The sequence below is a fragment of the Hylobates moloch genome, unplaced genomic scaffold (assembly GCF_009828535.3).
Source record: "Hylobates moloch isolate HMO894 unplaced genomic scaffold, HMol_V3 SCAFFOLD_14, whole genome shotgun sequence".
NCBI classification, from domain to species: Eukaryota; Metazoa; Chordata; class Mammalia; order Primates; family Hylobatidae; genus Hylobates; species Hylobates moloch.
Window position 1 is genome coordinate 93119124 of NW_026652289.1, and position 26296 is coordinate 93145419.

At 38.6% G+C, this 26296-nt stretch overlaps 2 protein-coding genes across 2 annotated transcripts in view; one reads left to right on the plus strand and one right to left on the minus strand.

Annotated features, from left to right (window-relative positions):
- The window catches only part of SHC4 (SHC adaptor protein 4), a 138866-nt gene that overhangs the window by 44528 nt on the left and 68042 nt on the right, over positions 1-26296 (minus strand). The window contains exons 3-6 of the mRNA XM_032174244.2: positions 23379-23442; positions 16849-16968; positions 4671-4724; positions 397-448 (exon numbers count right to left, since the gene is read on the minus strand). Of these exons, the coding sequence (XP_032030135.1) occupies positions 397-448; positions 4671-4724; positions 16849-16968; positions 23379-23442 (290 nt within the window). The remainder of the gene's footprint in view (positions 1-396; positions 449-4670; positions 4725-16848; positions 16969-23378; positions 23443-26296) is intronic.
- Positions 10709-12444, plus strand: EID1 (EP300 interacting inhibitor of differentiation 1). Its single transcript, XM_032174245.2, has one exon. It carries the CDS (start codon positions 10785-10787, stop codon positions 11352-11354), a length of 570 nt encoding a protein of 189 aa, XP_032030136.1. The 5' UTR covers positions 10709-10784; the 3' UTR covers positions 11355-12444.

Here is a 26296-nt window from a genome sequence, read left to right on the forward strand (position 1 = left end):
ACACACACACACACACACACACACACCAAAGCCAATGCAGGCCAATAACCTCACTCCTCACTGGCTTTGATCTTACATGTAATTCATTTGTCCAGTGGGGATGTGACAACCAGCCCCCTCTATCATAACCATGATAGCTTCTCTTTTGAGTACACAAATAGCTAAGCCTTTGGTTTGTGGATCTTTAAAATGATTTAAATTTCATCTACACAGTTTTTCTACTTTGCTCTGCTAACAGGGTGATTTACTTCCAACTCAAATTTGCATAATATTTCTATAATCCAATATAGCACCCTAGTGATACTCATCACTCTGTACATTGAAAATAACTGTTGGTTACTTTTTAGAGTTGGTATATACCAGCTCTTTAAAAAATCTGTAAGTTGCTTTCCATACCTCGTTGATTAACTGGATCTTTAGCTACGTAGGCAACATAGTCTGTAGTATCCTATAAAAAAGGGAAAATGACTGTATTTAAAATGGATGAACTGTACTGTTGAAAGAAACATATATTTCGGACATGATACTGAGGCAAGGACTTAAATAACAAATGTCTTTTATTTAAAGAGAAAAGAAAAGCATTGTAAAAGGGAACATAAACAAATATACACTATATAGTTTAACAATTATGGAGTCCATGTTCTCTGTCCCTTGGGGAAAGAATCAGAAAATTAAAAATTTAGAGGCAGACTGTCATTAAGAATAAAAGAGAAAGCAGATAGGGAATATGTTAGGACATATTCTTTAAAAATGGCTAGAGACTATGATGCTGTCCTAGGTTGAAAGTTGAAATATCAGGGATTATGCAATCACAAAGGTGACATAAACTAAGATAGGGTATCATGATTTCCTGTTGTCCAAACATATACCACATACATCAGAAAGTAAGTTGACTAAAGAGACATGTTGGATTTTGTGGTTGTTAGCTTGCTTGTATGCAGTGCAAGTTAACTTAAGGGATAATAAAGTGAAAATACAAGGAATTTATTTGATCAATATACAGAAAAGAAAAATCATTTAAACAAAAAGAGACCCCCTGAAAAACTTAAGAAGTTCAAAAAGAGATGCACTGCTGACTTCGTAAAAACAAACCAACAAAACGCCACTTGGTAATTCCAGCTTTTATTGAAAACAGTAAGCTGATGAATGATAAGGTTTTAATAATTAAAGATGCTTTTTGTTATCTAAGTTCTCGGGAAAAAAATACACAAAATGCCATTTGCAGATTAGAAGTATGACTCTCTAGAGGGAAGATGCAATCAACTGGCAGGAAATAGAAGCCCATGTTTGTAATACCCTCAAGGACAATCACTTAATAACCCACAATGAATCACACAGGAAGTGGATCTCAGGGTCAGCATAACTCGTCTTGGGCAATTAAAAAAAATAATAACACATACCTAAGTAAATTTCTTTTACGCAAAAAGAAAAAAGGTTTTAAATATCCTCTAAATAAATAAGGCCATATCCTTGGGCTTTGTTTTGTATGAATTTAGAAGGAAAGCCACAATTGCTGGGGACTTTGCCACTCTTATTCAAGTGAAGAAGTGGTCTGATGCCAGCCATGCTGTCTGGTAGGTCCAATTATGGGAAAGAGGCTGTGAGACCTCTCCAGACCTCAGTTTCCTCATCTTCAAAACAGCCTCCAACATTGGTATAGTTCTAAAATTCTATAGCTGTAAACATTTGGGAGAATTTGCAGAATGCTAAAAGTAAAGCACACATAGCAGGGGAAAATATGTTTAAATGTATTTAATTTTTGACATACAATGCATTTTTTAAGTGGAGAAAGTATATATGGTTATAGAGGCATTACCAACAACTGTTTTCAGGGCTGACGGATGGAAAACAACTATTTTTGCAAAGAGAGTTAAAATGAGGGTGAGCAAAGGCCAAGAGATGAGAAGACTATTCATTATTTTTGAAATTTTGGAGGAAATCTTGAAGAAAGATTACTATGTTGGACCACAGGGACTTTTAAGCCAGCTTCCTACAATTGTACACAGTTCACTGTGAAGCTGTAAACGATCTCAGTTAGTATCCTAAAACAAATACGGGCATGTGTTAGCAATTGTGGTAGTAGTTACTTCTTGTGACTGTGTGCCAGGCACTGTGCTAACACTAACCATGTATCATTTCACTTAATTCCCACAACACTGTCAGGCAATAGGGATTATCCTCCATTTACATATGAGGACTCTGGAGTTTAGGGAGTTTAAATAAGTCATGTCTACTTGACTCCAAAGCCTGGCAGTACACCATACTGCCTCCCTGACCTGATGGTAAAACTTCATAGAGATGATTTCTAATGCCAATGCTTAGGGCGGCTCCAGACTTCTATTTTACTAGACAGGCGCTTTAACCAACTAAGCCATGGCACCGCCGCCAGATTTCTCCTTTAAATTAGAATCAACAGGCTTTCTCACCAGCTTTAGAGAGCACAGAGATGCTCTCAATGCAGCAGGTACAAACTTTCCTATAACGGCCACAAATTATTTACTGTTTGTTTTGATAGGAACAGTGCTTTAGTCAATTTAAAGAACTAAAGGCACATGAAGAGAGTATGAAAAAATTAAGATTCTGGAGAACAATAACAGAAATCATTCAGGACGTGCCTTGAGTAAATGAATGTTTGCGCACCAATTCTAACATGATGACGACCCTTGCGAAATTTAGGGCAAATGCCAATAATTATTTTTCACACTACACGTATAAACCCTACTTTAAATCTTTTAAGAAAAGTATTTGAGTTCCTTCACGGATGACTGAGCTAGGAAGAAGAGAAAGTGCTGGTATTTTTCAGCCTGGATTCAGTTGACCCTCTCTGCCAGCCACCATCCTTAGTGTTGCTATTGAGGCCAGATTACGAGGCTGGATGGAAAAGAGTCCAGATAGGCTCTTGGGCTCAAATAGCAGCTGCTAAGCACCAGACACCTTGTATGTCCCTTGTTTGCTAATGGGAATTTACAATTAGGCATCTGTGGAATTTCTTGGGGAAAAGGTAGAACTCTTAACATTTGGTTTACTTTTAAAAATGGCAGCATCATGGAACTAATATATAATAGTTATTTGAAAATAACTATACCCCAGGCTAAAAGATGAGGAAGTAGTAATGCCTAAAGGGGAAATTGAATATCCATTAATTAGAAAACAAGGGTTTGAAATCCTGTAAAGGCTGCTTTTCTTCCGTATGCTTCGTGAGCCAAGATCGTGCCACTACACTCCAGCCTGAGTGACAAGAGTGAGACGCCATCTCAAAAAAAAAAAAAAAAAAAAAGCATGTCTTGGTTTCACATGCTTAAATACTCTGGGTCATTGGTAGCCAATGTGAAGACAAGTAATTATTGAAGTGTTTTTAAGAATTGGCTAGTTTAAATAGCATTTAGCTATATATTTTATACACACGTAAGTTACACCAACACCCAAGTGGAAGAACCTGCTTAAATACTTTAGATGCCAGTAAACGAAGCAATGATTACAGAGTAACTTCAGAACTTTACTTCCTTTTAGGATATATAGTTATTTATCCCCCATTGAATATTTAGCAAAAAGTTTAAAACAAACGAAAACTACCATGGTATCAGCTGCCAGATTTAGTTTTTAGCATCTTCTATATCTTTCTTGGGTTTCTAGGTTATTGTTCTATCATTTATGACTCTACATTTTATTCCTCAATTACAGGTGAAAACTAAATGTGGTAAATAGAAAACAATCAATTGTGAAACTGAATTTTATTGGCTCATTCCTGAAGGATATAATCTTTTCTTAAAAAAATGCTTTGCAGAAAAGAAGGTAATACATTCTGAGTAAGAACAAGGTCTGTGTATGTTCCCCCTGTTTTCTTGACATGACTGATGTTTAACCATTATGAAAGTCATATTCCATCCTCTTCTAACCTTTCATCAAAACATATGGAAGGTTAGAAGAGGAAAGAGTATAATAAAAAGACCGATAAAGTCACAGAGTGGCAAAAGTATTCTTCTACTCCCTCAGTTTAAACAGATTTGCTTCTTGCTCAGTTGCAGGCTGCCTAGCTTCAAAGCCCCTCTCCTTTTGCTCTGGTCCAGAAATGGTGCAGTAGGGAGTCAAGGAATGACACTCCATTCTGCAGAGTAGGCTTGGAGAAATCCTGTACAATTTCTGGGAAATGAGTACCACACGACCCCTTCTTGCTAGACAAGAACTACAAGTTCTCTCTCCCCAGCTCAGCATTTCCTCCATGAGTTCCTGCAAACCTGGTTGCTCATTCCAGATTAGACTTAGCTGACTTGGTTGATATACCAAGTCCAGTTGATTAGTAAAGTGTGCCAGAAACTCTGTGTTGAGAAGAATTCTAAGGAAGGATTGAACAACACATGTATGACATACTTGCTTTTCATGATTTAGATATTATCAACAAGAAGCTTATTAGATGATAACTCCATGGCTAATAACACAATGGAGCACTACTAGGTCATCTACTAATGATAGGAAATATTTTGCCCAAAGCAAATATTTTATTATCTGCTACATGTAGCTATTTACAGACTGTGATAGTATGTTAGGAAAAGACATGTAGTGGCTAATATGGTTTATGTAAAAGTTCTTTTATTTTTTTTTTTATCATCCAGCCCCAAATGTCAAGAAGTTATTTTAACTCATAAAAAGAACTTTTGTGAATCCATACTTACAGGATCCCCTCCAGAGGCAAATGAAATAGACTGCATATGATGATTTGCAATAATCTGAAAAACATAAACATGTATGCTAATATAAATTAATCATTATTTCTAGTTATATACAGTCTAATAGTCAGAGACATACATTTGTTCGTTTTGTTTTTGCCTGATCAGCATCCCTTTGAAAACCACCCCACCTACACTCTATAATAATCTCATTTAAACCATGAGATTCCGATGATTTTGTGATGCCCATCTCACTGCCCTTGCCCACCTAGGTGGAACATTTATCTAGGGCTAGCCAATCAGAAAATACCATCTCTGTGGATACAGCAGAGCCAATCAATTGGGAAGAAGGGAAATGAATAATAGGAGAGAAAGTATCTCTCTCTGCCATTAAAAACTATGTAAGCCCAAAGCTTCTAGGGGCCATATTATGCTGCCATGTGAGAAAAGTCTGCTGGAATATGAAGCTTTTCTTCTGATGAAAATCAGAACTGAGAACTAAAAATAGGAAAAAAGTCTGGTGGTAACATTTGTTCCATCACTTTAACCAATATATTTCACCCACTCCCTTTATATTTTTCTTTTTGCAAAAGTTAGTTTGAATTTTATTTCGGTCATTCACTACTAAATGTATCCTGAGTAAGGCACTAACATTAAGACTTCTAATATGAGTAAGAATCGCCAAGTAAACTGCATTAATTAGCTAAGAAGATTGTCTTTTATTTGAGAGTCTAGGATTGCTTGTTTGCAAACCACAGTGTAACGACCATTTGCAGAGACATATTTGTCATGCTATTTTGAAGGTTCATTAAACCACCAACTATGCACCTATTGACTAATCCTGTTTTCAGAATTGTGTGACAGAATCTACCAAAGCTGATTATATGACCAAGAAAATCTATTTCTAGATGTATATCCAACACAATTGTGTAAATATGTGCAACAAAAAACATTCTCAAAGAAGATAGTAACTGCCCTGTTCATAACAGCCCTAAATTGGAAACAATTCCAATGATGACTATTGTAATATTCAAATGGTGGCATACTATATAGCAGCAACATGTTTGTTGAGCAAAAGAAGTCTAACACAAAGAATATATACTGCATGGCTTAATTTATATGAAGTTCAAAACTAGGCAAAATTATGGTATTTGAAATCAGAAAAGTGGTTATTTCTGGAGCACAGGAAGAAGGGGCAAATGATTTTCTGGCATGTTGGAGTTTCTTGATCTGAGTATTGGTTATACAACTGTTCATTTTGTGATAATTATTATGGACTTATTATCTGTGTACTTGTCTACATTTATATTTCAGTAAAAACAAAGTCAATATACAAAGATCAATGTCATTCCCATATATCAACAATAGTCGGCCGGGTGCAGTGGCTCACGCCTGTAATCCCAGCACTTTGGAAGGCCGAGGCAGGCAGATCAAGAGGTCAGGAGATCGAGACCATCCTGGCTAACACAGTGAAACCCTGTCTCTACTAAAAATACAAAAAATTAGCCGGGCGTGGTGGCGGGCGCCTGTAGTCCCAGCTACTTGAGAGGCTGAGGCAGGAGAATGGTGTGAACCCAGGAGGCGGAGCTTGCAGTGAGCCGAGATCATGCCACTGCACTCCAGCCTGGGCGACAGAGCAGGACTCTGTCTCAAAAAAAAAAAAAAAAAAAAAAGCCAATTACACACTGTATTTGGGGGAGAAAGGTACACTTTGTAAGAGTACTTTAGTATAAAACTAATAGGAATCATGTAATGCTTTTTTGGAAAACTTCATTGAAGAGTATAAATAAGTCCTGAACAAATAGAAAGATATATATCACTTTCATGGATGAGAAGATGGTATTACAAAGGTGTCAATCCTACCCCAGATTAATTTATAAATTCCATGCAATTCCAATAAAAATGCTTCTAAAATTCATAAGAAGAATAAATATGCAAGAAGAGCTAAAGCAAATTTTAAAAGAACAAATTCATAAGAATTCCCTTATCAGATAAGAAGAAATATTATAATGTCATATTCGAGATGCTCCTAAATTCATATAAAAGAATACATGCGCAAGAAGAGTTAGGGCGATTTTTTAAAGAACAAAGACAAAATATTCCTGATCAAACAGCAAGATATAAAACTGTAGAAATTTCACAAGAATTCAAAGTCTAAAAATAGACTCATGTATTTAAGAATTTTAGTCTATGATAAATGTGACACCAAGCAGCAGTCAGCCAGAAATTATGTGTCCATGGTGAGGAGAACTAGAGCAGGGGCTCCCAACTCCCCTGGACACAGACCAGTACCAGTCTGTGGCCTGTTAGGAACTGGGCTGCACAGCAGGATGTAAGCAGTTGGCAAGTGAGAGAAGCTTCATGTGTATGTACTGCTGCTCCCCGTTGCTCACATTACTGAGTTCTGCCTCCTGTCAGATCAGCGGCGACATTAGATTCTCATAGGAGAATGAATCCTGTTGTGAACTACGCATATGAGGGATCTAGATTGCATGTTCCTTATGGGAATCTAATGCTTGACGATCTGAGGTAGAGCTGAGGTGGTGACGCTAGTGCTGGGGAGTGGCTGCAAATACAGATTAACAATAGCAGAGAGGTTTGACTGCGCAGAGACCACAATAAATCAATTGCTTGCAGACTCATATCAAAACCCTATCAGTAAGTAGCAAGTGCCACTTAAGTTGCATCTGGTGGCAGGCTACATAGTGGCAAGGGAGTTGATGTACTTCAGTTGTACAGCTGCAGCTGATGGCAGGCTTTAAGTCAGAATCTGACGATTTTAGTTTGTGCCTGGCCCGCCCATTATTTTATTTACCACTTCTGTCCATGTCTCTTTCCTGCACCGTACACTTTCTCGGTCACAGTTTTGGTAAGCCCATAAGCTAACCCTAGCCAAAATGAGTAAAAAACAAACTTCACTGGAGAGGTTCTTTGAAGAGGGGGAAAGATCCAGTGATGAGACTGCAGAAGACTTTAAGACTGCCAACAAAAAGAAAGCTGCATTTAAAAGAAAATACCAAGAGTCCTACTTAAAATACCAGTTCATTGCAACAGGTGATTCACATTCTCCAAGCTTGCTTTGTATAGTATGTAGCAAGCTGCTGTCTAACAAAGCCATGAAGCCTTCTAAACTGCTTTGTCACATGGAGACCACACACCCTGCATTAATACTACGTCTTTGGAGTTTTTCAAAAGAAAACAATGTGAACACAAAGAATAGAAGCAATTATTGAAGGCTACCACTTCATCAGATGTGTGTGCGCTGACAGCATCATTCTTAGTGGCTAACCACATTGCTAAAGCTAAGAAGCCCTTTACTATTGATGAAGAGATGATCCTGCCTGCTGCTAAGGACATTTGTGATGAACTTTCAGGAGAAGCTGCAGTTCAAAAGGTGGCATGTGTTCCTCTTTTGGCTAGCACCACAACTAGATGAATTGATGAAATATCAGAGGATAATGAGGCACAACTGTTAGAAAGGATTAATGAGTCACCGTGGTATGCAATCCAGGTTGATGAGTCTACTGATGCTGACAACTCAGCAACAATGCTTTTTTGTGTGTGATATATTTTTCAGGAGGATGTGAATGAGGATATGTTATATGCACTTTTGTTGCCAACCAGCACCACAGCTGCAGAACTACTCAAGTCGTTGAATGATTACATATCAGGAAAGTGGAATCAGTAATTTTCGTTGGTATATGCACGGGTGGAGCAGCTGCCATGACTGGATGGCATTTTGGTTTCACTACTCAGGTCAAAGAGGACGCTTCTGAATGTAAGTCTATGCACCGTGTCATCCACAGAGAAATGATGGCTAGTCGGAAAATGTCACCTGAACTTAACAACATTTTGCAGTATGTGATTAAAATTATTAACCATATTATACATGCCCTTAACTCACATCTGTTTGTGCAGCTCTGTGAGGAGATGGATGCAGAGCACACATCTTCTCTTACACACAGAAGTGAGATGGCTTTCTAAAGGTAGATCACTGGCCAGAGTTTTTGAGTTAAGAGAGCTGCTTCAGAGATGTCTTTTTAGAAAAACAGTCACCATTGGCGGCACATTTCAGTGACACAGAATGGGTCACAAAACTTGCTTATTTGTGTGACAAATTCAACCTGCTCAATGAACTCTGTCCCTTCAGGGACGAACAACAACTGTGTTCAACTTGGCAGATAAAGTGGTTGCATTCAAAGCCACACTGGAATCACGGGGGTGAGAAACGAACACTGGGATTTCTGACATTTCAAACATTAGCAGAGATTTTGAAAGAGACTGAGCCAGGGTCTTCTTTCTCCCAGCTGGTGCATGATCACCTATCCCAGCTTTCAAAAGATTTTGAGCATTACTTCCTGTATTAGTCAGGGTTCTCTAAAAGGACAGAACTAATGGAATAGATATATACATACATATATATATATATATATATACATACACACACACATATATGTACATATATGTAAAGGGCAGTTCATTAAGTATTAACTCACACTATCACAAGGTCCCACAATAGGCTGTCTGCAGGCTGAGGAGAGAGGAGAGCCAGTCTGAGTTCTAAAACTGAAGAACCTGGGAGTCTGATGTTCAAGGGCAGGAAGCATCCAACACAGGAGAAAGATTTAGGCTGGGAGGCTAGGCCAGTCTCTCTTCTCACATTTTTCTGCCTGCTTGTATTCTAGCCAAGCTGGCAGCTGATTAGATTGTGCCCAACCAGATTAAGGGTGGGTCTGCCTTTTGCAGCCCACTGACTCAAATGTTAATCTCCTTTGGCAACACCCTCACAGACACACCAAGGATCAATACTTGTATCCTTCAATCCAATCAAGTTGACACTCAGTATTAACCATCACACTTCTTATCCACAAAAGACGGAATGGATCTGTGACCAATTTGTGAATAAGCCAGGTGAATCCACTTTGTCCACGCTAGAAGAGGATCAACTGCTTGATATTGCAAATAACAGTGGCCTTAAAAGTATGTTTGAGACAACTTCAGATCTCCATACGTTCTCGATTAAAGTCAAGGCCGAACATCCTGAGATTGCCACAAAAGTACTGAAAAGCCTCCTTCCATTTTCAACATCCTATCTTTGTGAGGCAGGATTTTTTACAGTAACAGCAACCAAAATGCGATTACAGAATAGACCCAACATAAGGAACACACCTCGGGTGTCACTGTGTCTCATCACCCCCAGATGGGACCATCTAGTTGCAGGAAAACAAGTTCAGGGCTTCCACTGATTCTACATTATGTTGAGTTGTACAATTCTACATAACTACAAAGTAATAATAATAGAAATAAAGTGCAGAATAAATGAAATGTGCTTGAATCCTGTAAGTATACACAGTCATATAATTCATATAAGTATATACAACTTAAAAGCCTCAGCTTTTAAATTGAAGGTAAAAACTGGTAAAACATGTTTCTAAAAAACACACAAGATAGTATTTTGCTATGAATACATAAAGATACATGTAAATGCAAATAAAAAGAATTTAAAGAATACACACCGCATTGCTAATAGTGGAAAGATACTTCCCAGGCGAAAAGAAATGGGACCAAGTATTTCTTCACTGTAACTAAAAAAAAAGTACAATATATCTGTTGTGAATTTAACTTTTTAAATGACAACACTAAAAGGACAGAATGGATTAGTTCTTAATATGCTGGTCTGTGGTTATGGATGTTGTCTGGTTTGGAGACGTGGATTTAGAAGTCATCAGTACATCGGGAAATTGCCCAGGGGAGGAGGAAGAAGGGGGGGAAAGAGCATTAAATGTTACGAAGGCCATGTAAGGTTATTTTCTGGTTTGCAGCATTACAAGCAGCAGTAGGGTTAAGTAACACAGAAACTGTTACGCTCTTACACGCAGGGTCCGTAGATACGAAGTTTGAATCGATGGAAACCTAGCTCAAAAAGCGACGCCAAGACCCCGGGGAAAACATTGAGCTACTCCAACCACAGCGGCGCGCCAAGCAGGAGGCGGTACCTGAGGACCACGCCTGCGCGCGGGGTTACGCAAGCGCGCAGCCTTTGCGCACGCGCACGAACGCCCGGCCGCGCAGCATCTATCTTGCTGGAAGCTTTTTCCGAGAGGTTGAGCGGTTTGCACAATGTCGGAAATGGCTGAGTTGTCCGAGCTGTATGAAGAGAGCAGTGACCTGCAGATGGATGTGATGCCTGGCGAGGGTGACCTTCCGCAGATGGAGGTAGGCAGCGGGAGCCGGGAGCTATCCCTGCGTCCCTCCCGCAACGGGGCCCAGCCAGAGCTCGAGGAGGAAGGCCCAATGGAGGAGGAGGAGGAGGCCCAGCCAATGGCGGCGCCAGAGGGGAAACGGAGCCTTGCTAACGGGCCCAACGCTGGGGAGCAGCCAGGCCAGGTGGCGGGCGCAGACTTCGAGAGCGAGGACGAGGGCGAGGAATTTGATGACTGGGAGGACGACTACGACTATCCCGAAGAGGAGCAGCTTAGTGGTGCCGGCTACAGAGTATCAGCCGCCCTTGAAGAAGCCGACAAGATGTTTCTGAGAACAAGAGAAGCAGCCCTGGATGGCGGGTTTCAGATGCATTATGAGAAAACCCCGTTTGATCAGTTAGCTTTTATCGAAGAGCTTTTTTCACTGATGGTTGTCAATCGTCTGACCGAAGAACTCGGTTGTGATGAGATTATTGATAGAGAGTAGTTACATGCTGTTAAAAGAGGAGGAAACTACTTGAGGAGGGACCCAACTTTCCGCTATCTTTTGGGTTCATTCCAAATAGTTTTGTGCCATTGAAAAACTTGACCTTCAGAAAAATTTGTTTTTCAGAATAGAAGACAATAGGACAGTGACTGCACAGTTGTGAAAAAGGAAGAGAATCATTACAGAAAAAGAAAAAAAGATTTTAAGACCGTTGAAATCTGTTATCAAGAATGTCCTAAAACACCTATGGCTTTGACTTTGTTATTGATCCAGATTATTTTCCTTGCATTGGGGAAAGTATCTTTCATATTTGTTTGCTGTAAAGATGGTTTTGCAAGAGTAAGTCATGACCAAGACAAACTGCCAATACAGGAGCCCACTGATACTAATTATATAATGAGAAAAAAAAATGTATCCAACTAGGACAGATATCTTTTGAGTTATTTGGACTGAAAGCTTAAGAAATCTTGGAAAATTCTATTTTGTGATCTAGTCAAGCCACAGTTATCAAAGGCTACATTTTCAGTGTAAGATAAATGGAGTATTCTTCATTATTCCAAAAGGATGAGTAAACTCAAATATGTATCACGTGTGCTCTGTATCTTAAGATGTGTTTCCAAGAGCATCTGAAATTTTGTTTGTACATGTATCTTGATCATTTATAAAGCCACTGTGATCTATAAATCAAGGAAATCCATTGTATAACCATTTTTAAAAGTCAAAAATTAGACATCCTTAATTTAAAAGTTTCAAATCTAGACACTAAATGTGTGTGAATGTACAAAGAAAACAAACCATTGCTCATGCTGTTATATACTAGAGAAATTTTGTTTTGCTTGCTGTTTTAACTTGACAGGTGAAAGACTTTAGTTGAACTTCATATTGTAAGAACTGTTAATAAAAGTTGTCAAGTAAAAAGCCCTATATCTAAAAAGACTTTATGAACAGTTATTCTATCAACTTTTAAAGGTTTTAAACCTGCCCAGAAATTACCTTGGTATCTGAAGTTTCCCTCTGTCTCCTCCTCTAATTAAGCTTGTTATTTGTTATGCACCAGCATTGGAGATAATAAAATTTCTTGTTCTGTGTATTTTGTTTGGCTAATAGTATTGCATACATACTTTTCTCTGTATACGACTTTCTATTGTATGTGTTAACCAGTATTAAGGGAAAATGATCCACCTTCAGCTATCTAATTCACAAATTAATTTCTGGAAATTAAACTTTGTAAATTAAGTTTTTGCCTATAAGAATTTGCTGGTCTGGGAAAACCTGCCCTATCAATGAGTATGTTGCCGTGGTTACCTTACTAAGATGCTGAAGTTCTAGGAGAGTAATGATTACATCAGAAGGCTAGGTTCAGCTAAATGAGTATATCGGCAGGTTTTATCATGATCAGTAAAAAGGTTCCAAATGCTTCTGCTCCATTATAGCAGTAAAGAACGAATATCCAGTGCAACAGGACAATTCAGAGGCTTATTTTATGGTCATCCTGTCTTTTGGGGAGAGAGATCTGTAAAAGATAGGACTGTGACAAGGCTGATCAGAATTGCTCAGACACTAGCTGGGTCAGGAGGGAGAGATGGTGGAAGTAAAATGTTGGTGCTTAGACTTCTTAATCCTACTACCTCTTCCACTGCTTTCTCAATTAGCCTGTAGCTACGGTCAGATGGGTGTGGATAGATAATTAATTGCATGCATGATGTAAATTAGTGTGGGTGGGGGTATGCTAGTGCACAATAAACTGGCTGATTGTATTTACCTCCAGATCTTTATCTTTACCAGGAAAGTTTTATCTTTACTAGGAAAGATAAACTCTTGAAAAAAAAAAATCTGAGGTCCACAAACTAGAAGGTTGTGATTCTGTTTCTCTCTGGGTCTGAGTAGGGCACATGAGGTGGGGGTGGGAAACACTATTGCATCTGAAGGCCCATCTTGGGGAGAAAAACCTGGGCTCTGCAATTGGCTCGGTTGTTTTTCAGTCTTAAAAATAGGCAGTAAGCTGAGAGACAATGAAAATTGTAAATACTTACTTGTATTTATTGAGGATAGAAAATTAACATTTTAACACCCCTTTTAGGGGTGTAAAATTATTTGTATTTCTTTTACATGCAGTTACCACACACAAACCAGACTACTTGGTTAAAATCTGGGTTCTACTATTTATTAGCGCAGTAACTGGGAGATTAATCTCTCTGGCTCGGGTCCTAAACTGAAAATAGGAACAATTGGATGTACCTTACAAATTGTGAGGACTAAATGACGATGTGTGTGAGTGTGTGTGTGTGTGTGTATCTTCATTTAAGGGAGCTAGAGAAAGGAGTTCTGGGGAAATTCTAACTGATTTTGCAAGATAGGGAATTTAAAGAAGCTTTTGAGTACACGGTGTGATTAGGGAGAGTTTTCCAAATTTATCCATATGTATTATAAATGTTCACTTAGATCAGATATCCCATGTTGGCTGTCTTCAGGCCACAGATGTGTTTTGTTTGGTTCATGCTTATAATTTTAAGAGACCAACATCTCAGTACAGAGACAGCAGCTAAAAATCTAGATTCTTACCTTTTTATTATTATTTTTTTAAAGTAAAAGATCTGGGAGCCTTTGACCTATAGACCTATGTAGCCAACAAACAAACAAACAAACAAAAAACCATCTGATTCACCTTTAGACAAGGAAGGTGTTCTGTTTGCCAAGTCCCTCAGTGTTGTCTCCCCAACATAGAGGCCAGGTGGCACTTGACATTTATCATTGGGCCTGCACCATTGTTTTTTCTTGTGCTTGCACAGCTTGCATTACCTACTTGGCCTCTAAATATGTCAAGTTGCCTCTCCTTGTAGAGACTAAAGGATGTCTCAATTTTTGCCTGTTTTACCTTAACTCTATTACCCTTCTGAATTCAGTACCTGTTAGAGTTGTAAAAATCAGTAAAGAATTAGTGGGGGTGTGAGTAACTGAGACTCTCTGACTTTGCTTGAGGCCCTAAAATACTATATTAAAGTATGTCAATAAAGTCTGTTGCTTGAATTTTAAAACAAGGAAATACCTATAACTTACCCTTGCAAAAATGCATTTTCCCATCCTGAAATATGGTAATATTTAAAAATTGCAAGCACTGCATGTTTAATATTTTCTGCCTCTGGAGGTTTGTAAAATATTTTCTGGAAATGAATTGTTATATTCTTGATGTTCTCAGTGGCCAAAGAGAAATGTGAACTATCTGTTCCATAAATGCTATCATCTATGAATATATCCATAAATTTGAACCTTTGTTTTCAGTCCAAAGTATATCTTAGAAATTAAGTGGGGATGGGGAAGGCATTAGTATTTCTTTGTATTTATTTTGGAACTTCCATTGGTAGTGTTAAGGATTTAATTAATCCTTTTTCTTGTGCTGTATCCACAAGGTCTCTCATCTTTGCTGCCTTCACTTCTTAAACATTTTAGTTGCCTTTCTCGTGGGACATAAAGCTTCTTGAGTTGAGGCCTCTACAGTGGCACATCTCTCCCCCATACCCCCCAGCCATTTCCCCTATGCCTGCAGAAAAGCTCAAAATAGTTATTAAAAATCAGCCCTCAGGTCTGAGATAAATGAGATCTTAACTTTGGTCCCCACTCTAGCAGTGGGCTGAATACAACCCCATTCCATGCCACCAGTGCAGAAAAGCTATGGATTACTTTCAAAGGCACATAATATTACTATAGTTACTGGTAATGAAAACCACCCGTTATCCTCACCTCTGTTTTGCCTGAAAGATTATGGATGAGTAGTAATACTTTGCCCTAAAAAAAGGTACTGAAGAGGAAAGAGGCTGAGAATAAACTCTGCCCCACCACATACACCACAATCCCATTCATAAATTCCTCATTCGTTTAAGACGCCCCACAGAAAGGGCCATTTTAAAAAATGATCATTAGATTCTACCCAAAAGGCTGTCATTATGATGGCTTCAGCTTTGCCTACTCTTTCTCCCTTACAAAGCTCTGAGATAATCCGAGGGCTCCTCTACTTAGTGAGATCTCATAACTAAAAGCATTGAGCTTGCGCGGTACCATCCATGTGAATGAAAACTAAAAATAAATTTTGCATCTACATTTGTATTGAAGTCAAAAAGTCAAAATGACTGAATGAATGTTTCACCACCCACATGTGTTGTGTCTTCCAAGTGCAGCCCAAAATGTTATGCTCTCATGATACCAATGGTATCACCACTCTTGGAAGATCAATCAGGACCCAACTAGACAAGAACTTATTTGTCACTATTTCATATTAACACTTTTCCTCTAAGGTGTTGTATACTACTGCTTAAACAGTACATTTTATTCTGTTTTTTTAATTTAGAAAATAAAATAGCCCTCAAAACCTGTACTTATATGTTACTGATAATTTTATAATCTTATAATATGCTCTTCCTATTAAGTACTGAGTATATGAAAAGGTCTCTGAGAATATTTGAGTAAATAATAATAATAGATATCATGTGACTGGCACATGCTATATAATTTACATCTATTATCTCATTTAATCCTCTAAACAGCCCTATGAGACACTTAAAATCCATCCTCTCAGAAACCTTATAAATAAGTACCATAATCCTCATTTCACTGATTAGGAAAACTGAAGCCCAGAGTAGTAGTCATTTGCTAGTAAGTGGCAAAGCCAGCATTTCAACCCATATGTAACCTCAGACTTTTAGCATGTTATTATTGCCAAGTACATATTAAACCTTGATCAACAGCACTCCATACAGTAAAACCTTAAGTGTAAAGAAACTTGGATCACAACATACTAGACAAAGAAGAAAATCAGATCCTAACACACATACATAACCTGATAGAAGTAATTTAGTTTAAAAAATTAAAAGCAAGCCAAACAAAATGTCCTGGTTTAGGTACACATTTAGCCCAATGCCTGCGTATCTTCTACATTTGCTTCAGCAATGCTGTTCTTTGAGAAATGAGGTTCACAATGAAAAGTTAGGCACACCACAGTACCATAAATTATTAAGGAAGAAAACATTATCTTTTATACAATAACATTTTAGAAAGCTGCTCAACCACAAGAATTGGAAGAAAATATTTTCTGCTTAAATTTCAGTTAGCTAGAACATTAACCCCAACATCACCTTTCCCCTTTGTCCCTCATCTGCACCCTGGCCCAACACACAGTCTGTTAGTTGTGATAATGGAATTGCTATCCATTTGGGGAGGGTTGGTGGAGACATCAATGATCAATTCAAGGATATGAGTTGCTAAATGATATTTTCTATGTTCTTTGCACCTTAGTTCTTCATTCAAAGCCAGTTAGGTAGGGACACCTATGTAGGTGGTTACATGCCCCAGTCATGGATTAGTAATGCTGTTGTTCTAATGATTGTTACGCATGAATCTTCAGCAGATTTTTCCCTTGTGCTGTACTTTATGCTTTTCAGTATCCCCAGGCATCTCTGGAAAAATAGATATGTTTGTCTATAAATGACATTTGTGATCTTACCTGTTGGTCGTCAAGATTCATCAATGTGAGACTGCATGTTGAGATGGTCAGTTTTATATTCATTCCTGAAAACTGAAGATTACTTTTGCCAAGAACTGTTGATAGGAACTTAACTGGAGGCTTTAAAAATTAAAGAAGAAAAACAAAACTCTGTTAGGAATTTTGTTACAGAATAAATGTTAATGATTTTTAAATGTTAAAAATGAGTCAAAGTCCAAACTCTTCCTCTCTATTTTACTTTATGTAAATCAACTGAAAGGGAATGGTTTTTATTAAATAAACATTTTTTTAAAATTAGGATGCAGCAAATTCTTTATTAAGTAGTGAAATTTAGGCCCTCAGAACTTTCTCATAGTTTCTCTCCTCCCCAGGTGCTGGGAGTGGGCTCCTGCTTTAATGTAAACAAATTCCTGTGAGAGTTTAGACCAGCTGAACTCTTGAGTCCTTTTCAATATTACAAATCTAAAAAAAGAAAAATTTGGCAATCCACTGAATCTAATGCCACAGAAGGCATTGATGAACTCTCCAATTACGTAACTGCTTCCTTCTCTGAAGCCATCCCTGTTCCTCCCTCATCTTTCCCTTGCCAGAGTTAAAAAGTCCACTCTACTAGTCTAACTGTTACCTTCAGATAATCATGATGCCTGAAATTCTACCACTGGGCACTCTTTTAGGTTAAACCATTGTTTTCAGAAGGTCCCAATTGTTAAAATGAACAAATATTACTAGGAAGGGGTTAGCCCATTCCACATTAACTCATTAATAAAGATGATTTACCAGAAATTACTAATAGAGATTTAAAGGGAGATCCTGAGGAAAGGGACATGTTTTGATAAAAGTCAAAATTCTAGACGAGGCATTTCTCAAGGAGAAGAGGTGTGGGGGTTTGGTGAAGAATCATGAGAGCAGGGGGTACCCAGGAATTATAAAGAAAAGCACTGGGGTCATATGTCAGGAAAAAGGTAACAACAGCGGGGCGAGAGGCTGGGATGGCAGATTTCCTCAGGCAGAAATGCCACTTACCAACTGATGACCTTAGACAAATAAACTTTCTAAGCCTCAATTTCCTTTTAGATAAAATGTGGGAGAAAAACAGTATCCACCTCATAAGGGCTGTTGTGAAGATTAAATAATAACTAGAGAATATTTAGCACAGTAATTGGCTGGTTACATGAGAGCTGTTATTATTATTATTACTTATTTTTGCCCTTCCTAACATTAAAAATTCTAAGAAATAATTTGAGAGATTTGAATGCTTTGATGGATGCTTGGATTAAGTCCTGAAATCCTCTGCTGGAAAGTGGACCAGATGATGGAAATCAGTGATTCCTCAGCATATGAATCAATACTTTGAGGCAATCAATGAAAACACAATTTGTTTCTTTCCTAGTTTTGCTTTTATATTACTCTCATTTGATTCATTCTGGAGCCATACCAAACTGTTAAACACACACTGTTGAAATTTAATGTACAGCTTTATTTTTAATTCCAAGCACATTCTAAAATGTAGTGCAAACAATGTGAGGAAGGAGCGCTAAACCTCACAGCTATCACCACATCATAAAGCTGACTCTTGGTCTACTTTCTTTGCTTCTTACACGGCTCTGGGCAAAGTGAGCCACACAATTCAGGGATTGTGTGTTCCCCACGGTGATTTTATTTAATAGCAAGTTGCTCATTTGCTTCTCTAGTGTTTCTTTTCCATGCTAGTTTTAAAAATATTATTATGAGGCTGGGTGTGGTGGTTCACGCCTGTAATCCCAGCACTTTGGGAGGCCGAGGTGAGCAGAACACGAAGTCAGGAGTTCGAGACCAGCCTGACCAACACATGGTGAAACCCCCGTCTCTACTAAAAACACAAAAATTAGCCAGGAGTGGTGGCGCGTGCCTGTAATCCCAGCTACTCAGGAGGCTGAGGTAGGAGAATCGCTTGAACCTCGGAGGCAGAGGTCACAGTGAGCCAAGATTGGGCCACTGCACTCCAGCCTGGCCGACAGAGCAAGACTGTCTCAAAAAACATATATATATATATATATTATTATGAAATACAAATTAAATTATAACACTGTCTCATAGTTGAAAAGCATTTTGTTATCTGTAAGAACTTTTATGTAAATCATCTTAATTTTGTTCTCACTATAACCTTAATCTCGTGAGAAATGCCCAAAATGTATTTATTGTATAGGAGACAAAGTCTTTCATGCCATTATTAGAAATGTGCTAACAGTTAAAAGACCCGTGGAAGAGAAAGGAGTGGAAAGCACACGGGATGGGCAGTGAGGCAACTGGAATTCAAGTCCCAGGTGTGATCCTAACTTGTCTAGGGACCTTAGACAACTTCGGAGCCCCTCAATGTTTTTGTTTTCAAAACAGGATTAATAATACTATCACTTCCATTCTTCTACCTCTAGCCATGGGAGGTCTTAGGAGAATCAAATTTAGTATTAATAATAAAGTATATGGAAATGCATAGTACACAGCGAAGTGCTAACAAACTGTAGTGATTATAATTACTACTTTTAAAATCAATTTTGGCAATTTTGCTATAGGATTTCTCCTTCAAGAAAAAGACAGGGGAGAAACTGCAGACCCTGGCCTTGGGAGAGGTCATTATGGAAATGAGAGGAGAAGGGAACAGAAAGGGGAGGCTGAGGATGGGATACTGACCAACTTTTACTAAAGAGTGGAGGCAGGCCTGGCAGAGGTGCTTATCCACATTTTCAAACGAGAAAAGTATTAAGATAGTGAAACATTAATTGACTATATCTGGGTCAATTTATTGGTACTGACATAGCAGCCTAGCTCTTCTTACTCTATGTTGTATAGTCTCTCAGGAACCCCCAGTTCTTTCGGTTGTTCATTAACTTTTAGACTTCAAAACTCATGGGAGATCACATAAATGAATAAATCATTTATCCATTAGCACTCCAAACTGCTAATGATGCAGTATCTAAAAGATCTAAAGGAATCAAACAAAGATCTGACTATATTCAACTGGTCCTAAATCGTTTTTGGCTCCCTCCTCCCAGGGCATTTGCTCGGCAAGGAAGCAGATAACATCGTGATTAAGCGTGTAAATGCTGGAGCCAGACTTCCCGGGCTTGACCTAGCTCCTCCATACACTGACTGGGTCACTAAGCAAGTTACTTAACCTCTCAGAGCCCCAGTTTCCTCATCTGTAAAATGGGGATAAATAATAACACTTGTGGCTAGGTTTTTTCTGATGATTAACAAAGTACAAAAACCACAGCATACCAAAACTTATGGGATGCAGTGAAAACAGTGAGTGCTAGGAGGAAAAATCATAGATATAAACACTTTTATTAAAAAAGCAGAAAGGTCTCAAGTCAAAACCCTAACATTGTAACTTAAGGAACTAGAAAAAAACAAAACCCAAAGCTAGCAGAGGGAAGGAAATCATAAAGATTAGAACACAGATAAAATAAATAGAAAATAGAAAAACAGATAAAATTTAATAAAACCAAAAGGTGGTTCTCACAAAAGATCGACAAAACTGACAAACCTTTAGCTAGATGAACTAAGGCAAAAAAGAGAAAAGACTCAAATTACTAAAATCAGAAATGAAAGTGAAGACATTACTACCAATTCTACAGAAATAAAAAGGATTATAAGAGACTACTGTGAATAATTGTGTGCCAATAAATTGGAGAACCTAGATGAAATGGACAAACTCCTAGAATACCTATCAAGACGAAATCATAAAGAAACTGAAAATGTGAATAGGCTTGGTGAGAATATGGAGAAATTAGAACCCTTGTGCATTATTGGTGGGAATGTAAAATGGTACAGCTGCTGTAGAAAACAGTATGGCAGTTCCTTAAAAAATTTAAAAATAGAATAACCACATGATCCAGCAATTCTACTTCTGGGTATATACCCAAAATAATTGAAAGGAAGGTCTCTGAAAGATTTTGTAACTGATGTTCATAGCAGCATTATTCATAATAGCTAAGCTGTGGAAGCAACCCAGTGTCCATCTACAGATGAATAGATAAGCAAAATGTGGTATATACATACAATGCAAAATTTTTCAGCCATAAAAAGGAAGTAAATTCTGACACCTGCTATGACATGGATGAACCTTGAGGACATTATGCTAAGTGAATTAAGCCAATCATAAAAGGACCAATACTGTATGATTCCGCTCATATGAAGTACCTAGAGTGCTCAAAATCATAGAGACAGAAAGTAGAATTGTGGTTGCCAGGGGCTGGGGAGATAGGGGACTGGGGAGTTATTGTTTAATGTGTAGAGTTTCGGTTTTGCAAGATGAAAAGAGTTCTAAAGATGGATGATGGTGATGGCTGCACAAAAATATGAATGTACTTAATACCACTGAACTGTACACTTAAAAAGGGTTAAGATGAGGCTGGGAGTGGTGGCTCATGCTTATAATCCCAGCACTTTGAGAGGCTGAGGTGGGCAGATCACTTGAGGCCAGGGAGTTAGAGATCAGCCTGGCCAAAATGGCAAAACCTCATCTCTACTAAAAATACAAAAATCAGCCAGGCATGGTAGCACATGATTGCAATCCCAGCTACTCGGGAGGCTGAGGCATTGAGAATCGTTTGAACCCCCGGGAGGCAGAGGTTGCAGTGAGCCACTGCAATCCAGCCTGGGTGACAGAGTGAAACTGTCTCAAAAAAAAAAAAAAAAAAAAAAGTTAAGATGGTAAATTTTATGTTATGGATATTTTACCACAATAAAGTGGAGAGAAAAGAAAATAAAAAACCCTAAAGTGCTGGAAAGAGTCCCTGGCTCATATTAAGTACTCAATACATGCTAGCTATTGAAGGAAACTAGCTGCTTTTCTGTTTTTCTCTGCAAGTGTGCTTTCCGGATAGATGATAGCCAGGTTTGCTCTGTTTTATTTTGGGATGGGGAATCCCTGCTCCTTAAATGAGAATATCTTGCCTGTTAGTTGGAATCATCCAGTTGAAGCTTCCTAATCAGAAATTATGAGAAGCAGGAAGAGGTTAGAGATTACTTTGGAACCATGGGTTCTGTGAAATAAACTAGTCATAGGGAGTCCTTGATAGAATTTAAGAGCCATTTGTCAGAATGTTTCATACCTTGTGGGTTCTCTGGGTGACACTGGGTTCACCCCTATGTAATATAATGAAGAATGATAACCAAAAATGGGGCAGAATGGTGTAGAAATGGAGCCCTAAGCTGGGAATCTGAAGACTTGGCTTCTACACCTGGCTCTGACCTTAATCATCCTAGTGACTCAGACAAATACGATCTCTTGTCTCAGACTCAGTTTAGTAGCTGGTAAAGTGAAGAGGTTAGACCAGAAGATGTCTTAAAAAATCCCTTCTCGGCCAGGTGTGGTGGCTCACGCCTGTGGCCCCAGCACTTTGGGAGGCTGAGGCGGGCAGACCATGAGGTCAGGAGATCGAGACCATCCTGGCTAACACAGTGAAACCCCGTCTCTACTAAAAATACAAAAAATTAACCGGGTGTGGTGGTGGGCTCCTGTGGTCCCAGCTACTCGGGGGGCTGAGGCAGGAGAATGGCTTGAATCTGGGAGGCGGAGCTTGCAGTGAGCTGAGATCGCGCCACTGCACTCCAGCCTGGGCAAAAGAGCGAGAGTCCGTCTCAAAAACAAAAAATGAAACAAACAAAAAAAACCCTTCCCTTAAACAGTCTGCAATTCTATATGATTTATATAGTTATCTTAAGAGCTTTTGCATTGGCCCTTTGGACTTTTCAAACCAACAAAACATTCTAGGGCTCATAGCTTAATAGCAATAATACTAGCTACCATTAACACAGAAAGCATAATAGATGACAGACGCTGTGGTATGTAGTATGTAGACATCATTTAATTTATTTCTTACATAACCCTATAAAGTAAGTGCCATTTTCTCCCATTTTACAGATGAGTAAACCAAGCATCCAAGAGGTTAAGTGACTTGTCCAAGAGTACACCATTTGTAGGTGGCTGAAGCAGGACTTCAATCCGAGTCTGTCTAACATCAAAACTTTTGCTTTCTTTCCACAGGGAAAGCTACTCTTCCCATGTGCTATTACCTCACCTTTACCACTATCCATATTTATACTAGAAAATAGGCCAGGAAGCCTAAAAGGTCTAAAATGTTATGATGCAGAATACATACATTATAAAATGTGGAAATTGGAAGGCACTAAACTGGCCATTTAGTGCAACTCCCTAACTCCACAGGAAATAAGAACAGAGTCTCAGCAAGATGAGATCCCATGCTCACTGGTCAGTAAGAGCCAAGTCTGGCACCCTACATTTCTGACATAAAGCCCAGGGGCTTTCTCCCCTCTGCAGCTGGAGGTATCACCACGTCAGACAGTGTCAGGCAACTCAGAAAGATTCGAGGGACAAGAGCAGCTTTGAGTGCAGCTCTGATATCATGCCACCTAATAAAGGCCAGGCTGGACCTTGGGTCCTATGGTGGGATGAACTAACAGCGATTTTCATACTATCTTTGCCATAATTAGGGAAACATAAACAAGAAAACCACATCAACATTTACCTTTCGCTTTTTAATGGCTCCATTTGCCCCGGGGACAGCTTCACACAGGCGACTTATTGCTTCCCTAAAGAATAGAAACCATATAAATAAAGACTTAGCATACTACCTCCACACAGTAAGGGTTTAAGAAATGTTAGAAATTATCACGACCAAAAAGTACACATACATAATAGTGAGTCTGACACAAACGGTATTCTCCCAGCCCCACAGGAGGAAATGCTGTACTTACTCCTGCAGGAAAACCTTGCAGCACCCGGATACTGAGCAATTGCTTTACAACAAGGAGCTCTACTGTTCGCTTTTTTCATCTCTGTTTTCTCTTGGGTTTTCAGATTTTGTTTTTTGTGTTGCTGATTTTTAACCAAAAAGGAGGGGCAGGGCATTGTCATCTGGAAATACTTCGCAGTTTTATCTTTAGCAAAATCATCTCTGTAATGTTATGAATAAAAAGCTTCATAGTATCTCAGAACTAAAGACGATTAAATACAAAAAGAACCTGACACTAGAGGAAATTTAAAAGGATCGGGAGAACATTGAACTTCAAGGTGGTCTCAAATGGAGTTTTATTGACGAGGTTGCTGCTGCAAGCCATTGAGCTTTCATGTAATTTCACAGAAGAAAAGAAATCAATATCAAATTTCCTCCTTTGCTTACTTTTCTGCCCTTCCTATATATTGCACTTCCTGAGAGAAAGGCACCGCTAAAATAAGTAGTTGCTCCTTAATGGAAGTGGTGAAGGAACTGGCGCCCTTCTTTCCAGAAATGCAGTTATAACTAAAAGCTTTTGTCTCTGGGACTCTGAGCATTCATAACTGCCCAAGCTTTCACTCTGTGTGATTTGAACCTTAGCCTTGTGGCCTTGAACACATATATTAAACTTTTCACAAGGCAAATGGAAATCTCTTCTGGATTCCCCAGAGATCATTGTTTAAATTAATAAACTATATTCTCTCACACACACACCAACACACATACACATGCAACATTGTATTATAGTTTTTATATATATTATATTTCACAATAATATTTTCTATAGTTTAGATTCCCAAAGGAAGTGGGGAGAGGTCAGAGAGAGGAATGCAGACCGATTTTTGTTTTGTTTTGTTTTGTTTTGTTTTGTTTTTGTTTTGAGACGGAGTCTCGCTCTGTAGCCCAGGCTAGAGTGCAGTGGCGCGATCTCAGCTCACTGCAAGCTCCGCCTCCGGGTTCACACCATTCTCCTGCCTCAGCCTCCGAGTAGCTAAGGCGCCCGCCACCACACCTGGCTTATTTTTTTTGTATTTTTTAGTAGAGATGGGGTTTCACCGTGTTAGCCAGGATGGTCTCGATCTCCTGACCTCGTTATCAGCCCGCCTTGGCCTCCCAAAGTGCTGGGACTACAGGCGTGAGCCACTGCGCCCAGCCATGCAGACCCATTTTTAAAACTACAGCTATGATATTTTGTAGTGCAGAGCGATGTTCTTCTAGAAAATACTTTTGAAAGATAAGCAGAATTCCCAAACATTCTAGGCATTATTTTGCACTTATAATGTATGTTTTAGCTCAGATCATTTTTTCTATATAAATGAAACTCTTCTTCAAGGTATTATCTTGTCTGATTTTTGCATAATTATCTGCAATCAAAGGATAGAATGGATCTTCGGTTAGCATATATTCTCAGGATTTCATATTTATTGTTTCTCTAGGATTCTATCCTTTGTTCTCTGGAGTCAAATACAAGGATAACACAGATAGTTGGGCCCTCTGGCTTGGTTGGTTGATTGACGTTTTGAGTCATCTTAATGATTACTCAATAATTGATAAGACTCATTATTAATCCAAATTAGCATTGATACTGCCAAAATAGCTAGTCCAGGCACCCCACTCTATTGACAGTATTTAATAAAGAGGTATTATAAGATAGGGCAGATCTTTTACTCCATGAGAGTGATTTGGATGTTTTGGTCTAAAAATACAAAAAATTAGCCAGGCTTGGTGGCAGGCACCAGTAATCCCAGCTACTTGGGAGGCTGAGGCAGAAGAATCGCTTGAAGCCGAGAGGCGGAGGTTGCAGTGAGCTGAGATCGCGCCATTGCACTCCAGCCTGGGCAAAAAGAGCAAAACTCCGTCTCAAAAAAAAAAAAAAAAAAAAAAAAGTTGACTATAAATGATGTGAACTTAAAGTAAAAACAAAGGTGGATATTGATGCTGCCAAATATAATAACAACAATAAAAAAATATAACAATAATTATATGCCAAATATAGTAATTTTTTACTAGAAGTTGTTACTTTTATATAGCATCTTGTAATTTCACAAACTGTTTTCCCACACATTTGTTTTGATTCTCACACCAATTATCAATATCTTCTAACAAAAAGTAATGCAGTGAATTTAAGTTGAAGGGAATACTTTATAGCATGAATACCTCTCAAGGAGATTTTGAAAGGATGAACCTTCCTGGCAGGGAGGGGATTGGAAATTCTAGACAGACAGAAGAGCATAGGTGAAGACACCAAAACACAAAGTATCATGATATGAGGGGAATTACTCGTACTTTGATATTGCTGAAGCATAACATATGGTAGTACAAGAGTGAATATTAACTAAGAGATAAGAGTCTAAAAACTGTTTCTGTGAAGTGCCAGATGGTAAATATTTCAGACTTTGCTCTTTTGCAAGTACTCAACTCTGCCATTGTAGCACAAAAAGCAGCCTTAGACAATATGTAGACAAGTGAGCATGACTGTGTTCCAATAAAACTTTATTTATAGAAACTGGTGGCTGGCCAGATTTGGCCCATGGGCCATAGTTTGTTGACCCCTGGATCCGATAATTCACACCAAAGGAGAGAGAAATCCTTTGGTTTTTTAAGACGGGAAAATATTCACATTCATTATAATTTCAAAATTGAAAATTAAAACAACAAGATACTTCACT

Coding starts and splice junctions, on each gene's coding strand:
- EID1 (XM_032174245.2), top strand. CDS start 10,785: ATGTCGGAAATGGCTGAGTTGTCCGAGCTGTATGAAGAGAGCAGTGAC.